This window comes from Siphateles boraxobius, unplaced genomic scaffold (assembly GCF_051911475.1).
Source record: "Siphateles boraxobius isolate OS27281-9 unplaced genomic scaffold, OSU_SipBor_1 60, whole genome shotgun sequence".
NCBI classification, from domain to species: Eukaryota; Metazoa; Chordata; class Actinopteri; order Cypriniformes; family Leuciscidae; genus Siphateles; species Siphateles boraxobius.
The window spans coordinates 850,001-855,000 of record NW_027509187.1 but is presented as its reverse complement, the minus strand read 5'-3'; the positions used below and the strand labels follow the sequence as shown (position 1 = coordinate 855,000).

Sequence of the window (5,000 nt, the reverse complement as noted above, 5' to 3'; positions counted from 1 at the left end):
TAATTGTAATAACAATAATTGTCAAAAATCTTGTTAGTCCTAAAAGAGACTTCATTTTCTTCAAGACAAATATTATTTGTCTGTATTTTTGAGTTTGAGTGTTTTCGTGAGATTGATTCACACAGGTCTGAGAAGCTTTTAACAGTGTGATTTGCTGATATGTTCATGCATCAGCCAGAGTCAGTGTCAGCACTTCTGAAAACCAGGTTTCTACGTTCGATCCAAACACTGTGAAACATCATCATTTATCTTCTCCAGAACATGCCAGAAAAACCCTTTTAGATGCGTGTTTGAGGCTACAAACTTATTTCAGTCCAGAAGTGATGTGGATGGACTTCTGTAATGGTTTGAGACCAGTTCATGTCCGGAAGTTTGCTATTGTTTGCACATGCCCATTCCAGCCAAAATCTTCAGAAAACCAGCTCAAACACACACACACATAATGCAACACACAAACATTTCTGTATTTGCACACATATATCACACCCTTTAATTTAAAATCCTTCCGTTCTGCATTATGCAAAATATCTCATGTTCAGAACAACACTAGAATGCATGTGCATGCATGTATAATATGTATAATAAATAAGACCCGTGCATGCGTGTGTGTGAAGTTTAATAAAGGAGATCTGTGCATGCGTGTGTGTGAAGTGTAATACAGGAGATCTGTGCATGCGTGTGTGTGAAGTGTAATAAAGGAGATCCGTGCATTCATGTGTGTGAAGTGTAATAAAGGAGATCCGCGTATGCGTGTGTGTGAAGTGTAATAAAGGAGATCCGCGTATGCGTGTGTGTGAAGTGTAATAAAGGAGATCCATGCATGCGTGTGTGTGAAGTGTAATAAAGGAGATCCGCGTATGCGTGTGTGTGAAGTGTAATAAAGGAGATCCGCGTATGCGTGTGTGTGAAGTGTAATAAAGGAGATCCATGCATGCGTGTGAGCAGACAGTAAACCGGTGCATGTGTGAGGCGAGTGTATGAAGCCAGAGATCTATCAGTGCACATGACGTCACGTGACCTTTGCCCTCTCACACACCTTATTGGCCCAGGCGTCCTCGTCCCAGGACGTGAGCTGCAGCACGCGGATGATCTCATTGATCTCGGTGCTCATCTTCTCCACGGTGAAGTTCCTGTTCTTCAGAGCCTCTTCCACACCCTTCCCCTGAGACGTCCTGGTCGTCACGAAGATCTTGATGCCTGCGCGAGACGCCATCAGAGACTGTGTGAGCTTCACATGAGCGATAAACCACAGCATTTCAGGTCTGTTCATGTTTGATTTACTGATGCCATACGGTTTAAAAGTTTGGGGTCGGTGAGATTATTTGATCTCTTCTGCTCACCAAGACCGCATATTTGATCAAAAATACAGTAAAATCTGTAAAGTATTATTACAATTTAAAACAGCGGTTTTCTATGTGAATATATAGTAAAGTGTAATTTATTCCTGTGATCAAAGCTGAATTTTCAGCATCATTACTCCAGTCTTCAGTGTCACATGATCCTTCAGAAATCAGTATAATATGATGATCTGATGCTTACAAAACATGTATCATTATTATAAATGTTGTGCTGCGTAAAATTTTGTGGAAAAAAATTGTTTTTCAGGATTCTTAGAAAATATAAATCTTTTGTAACATTATAAATGCCTTTACTGTCACTTTTGGTCACTTTAAGGTAATAATTTAAGGTATTTTAAGGTAAAAAAATTATAAAATGTATTAATTTCTTTAAAAAAAATCTTACTGGAAGTATATTTATATATGTATATGCAAACCACCAGAAAGTGTACAGCTATAATGCAACTCCATAAACTCATAAATAAACATAGAAAAACAGTAGCAGACAATGCAAAATATTACGGATTGGTTATTTTCAACACATTCAATGCATCAATGTAATATATGTAATGCAGCTCCACACTTTTGAACAGTAGTGTATATTGTGCCCTCCTAATGCATGAAAAGCGTTCGACTAACACACTAATGAGAGCATTTGAAACTTCATTGACAGTGATTAATAGTGATTGCTGAAGTGTGAGGTATTAGAGATGAGCGATGAGAGATGACCTGAGATGAGGACGGGCAGCAGCTCCTTCACGGTGTTCATGGAGTTGACCAGCATGACTCTGTGCTCCTGGTGAGTTAACTCCTGCTGTCGCTCGTCAATCATCTTGGCCATCTTCGTCATGCCTGTGGACCAAAGAACACACAGCGTGAAGCTTTCATCTGCTAAACTGAGACGGATTAACCAGTTTTGATTTTTCTGAACCGATATGTTTTCTAAAATAGGCTCAAAATTGATACCCTCCGATTGGATTGTAATCATAGTCTGAAGCCCATCATACACTACGCGCTTTTCTGTGAAATCTGTCAACTCTGTCGGACCAAAATCTGCAGACTGCAAATCTGAGCAAAAGTCATTAGTGTTTTCCTGCCCTAGAGAGCACTCACATGTACTGTCACGAGCGAAACACTCGCATACTAACCAACAACAACTTGTTTTATTTTTATGCATCACTCTAGATCACTTTATAGAGCCAAAAAATAAAGCAACCAAATAACAGATTATGAGCAAATGAAGTTCCTTAAGGAAGCAACACAATTATAGAAGGAAAAAACAGGTGCAACATGACAAAGCATTGCATGATTAATCCTCTCAACCAAATTCATGTGTTTCTGTCCTAATGGACCTTTTCATAGATGGTGGTGATGCATTTCCACAGCTAGTAAAGAAAAAATAGAAAAAATATTTTCATTTTAATAAAAGTACATTTATAAGACTTGCTATTTATTACCATTAAATTACAGAAAAGATTTTTTAATGTAACGGATGAGGGTGTGACGGCAAATTCGACATCTTTTGATCAATGTGATTAATCTCTCAATATTTTTCTCTTTTGTACAGTCATAGAAACATTATCATGATTTTTTTTCTTTTGCTATTGGAGCAAATGGGAATGCACAATTATATTGGATGTAGTTTCTGTTCACCACTATAAAGTTCACTTAACTATGATGACGACTTTCGCTTCTGAAAACCACGGATATGTGAAAAGTGTCCCTGAACCACATCAAGACCTTTATTACATCATACTGGTCTCATTGGTCTAAAATCATGCTCCACATAAAACATGACTCGTGTATCCTGACCTGGTCCCAGGTTCTTGGTGTAAGTGATCAGATCTTCCATTGACTCCACCACCTCAGCGACCGTCAGATACTCCAGAATCCCTTTACACACACGGATGATCTTACGGACCTGAGGTCAGGAAGGAGAGCAGAGATTCTGTCAGTATCGATCACCAAATCAAACCCAGAGGAAAAGGTTTTAAGAGCATCATGCCTCGGCCTCGTCGAAGGTCAGGAGCAGATCCGAGGTTCCCGAGAGGATCCCACGGGACCCGTCGATCAGATAATCCCGGGCTTGGACAGAATACGGGTCGGCCTTCAACATCTGAGCGGCCTGAACCAGTTTAGTGCAAGCGTTCTCAACCCTACAGAGAACAACAACAGAGAGAGAGTGTAAGATACTTACTTTCTCAGGGTTACACATTCATCTGGTGGTGAAGTGAAGATATAAACACTCAGATTTCAACAATGACAATAATCTATGTATGCATGTATGTGGATAGATGTTTCCATTCAAAGTTCAGCAGCACTCACCTCACACACACACACACACACACGCTCTCTCACACGCTCTCTCTCTCACACTCTCTCTCTCACACTCTCTCTCTCACACTCTCTCTTTCTCACACTCTCTCTCTCACACTCTCTCTCTCACACTCTCTCTCTCACACTCTCTCTCTCACACTCTCTCTCTCACACTCTCTCTCTCACACTCTCTCATACTCACTCACACTCTCTCTCTCACACTCTCTCTCTCACACTCTCTCTCTCACACTCTCTCACACTCACACTCTCTCACACTCACACTCTCTCACACTCACACTCACTCACACTCACTCAGGGTGTACTCACACTAGGCACGGTTGCCATGAATCGGGCCCGAGTACGATTGTCCCCCCTCCCCACTCCCCCTCTGGCCTGCACTCACATAGGGTTTCAGCATTCGTGCCGGAGCACGCTTACGTCATTATGGTGCGACGGTTTCGGGATAAACAAGAAGAGCGGCGCTCTCTGAACACAATGGAGTCCATCGCTCTGTTTTCTTTTTGGATAATTTTGTGTCGTTTGGTCCACGGTGGTCCACAGCCCTCTCACAGCCTGTTGTTAAACAGATGCGTCGCCTTAGTGGCGCGAAAATTTTCACGTAATCGTGCTGCTCGTATGAGGAGGTTTGCAAGGTACCAGCTGAAGTGCAGCAAGGACTTTGCAGCTTTGATTACGGACTACAGTTCCCGTACATCACGCTTCCTGTTCCGTGCTCCAGCACGGTTAGCGCTCACACTGCATACGAACCGCGCCCGAGTCCAACTGAACCGTGCTCTGGCCCACCTCTTCCAAGCGGGCCAGGGCCGGCTAATCGAGCCGCGCCCGGGCACGGTTCGGAGCACTCACACTAGTCAAACGAACCGCGCTTTGGTGGTCAAACGCACTCCGGCACGGTTCAAACTGGCTAGTGTGAGTACACCCTCACACTCTCTCCCTCACACTCTCTCACACTCTCTCACACACTTACTCACACTCACTCACACTCTCTCACACACTTATTCACACTCACTCACACTCATGCACACTCACTCACACTCTCTCACACTCTCTCACACACTTACTCACTCTCACTCACTCACTCACACTCACTCACTCACTCACACTCACTCACACTCTCTCACTCACACTCTCTCACTCACACTCTCTCACTCACACTCTCTCACTCACACTCTCTCACTCACACTCTCTCACTCACACTCTCTCACTCACACTCTCTCACTCACACTCTCTCACTCACACTCTCTCACTCACACTCTCTCACTCACACTCTCTCACTCACACTCTCTCACTCACACTCTCTCACTCTCTCACTCACACTCTCTCACT

General features: G+C 43.0%; 1 protein-coding gene across 1 annotated transcript in view; it reads right to left on the bottom strand.

Moving 5' to 3' along the window:
• vclb (vinculin b) overlaps positions 1-5,000 on the bottom strand; it is a 46,148-nt gene that overhangs the window by 21,641 nt on the left and 19,507 nt on the right. The window contains exons 3-6 of the mRNA XM_077209252.1: positions 3,343-3,493; positions 3,150-3,258; positions 2,067-2,189; positions 1,037-1,197 (exon numbers count right to left, since the gene is read on the bottom strand). Coding sequence (XP_077065367.1) covers positions 1,037-1,197; positions 2,067-2,189; positions 3,150-3,258; positions 3,343-3,493 — 544 coding nt within the window. The remainder of the gene's footprint in view (positions 1-1,036; positions 1,198-2,066; positions 2,190-3,149; positions 3,259-3,342; positions 3,494-5,000) is intronic.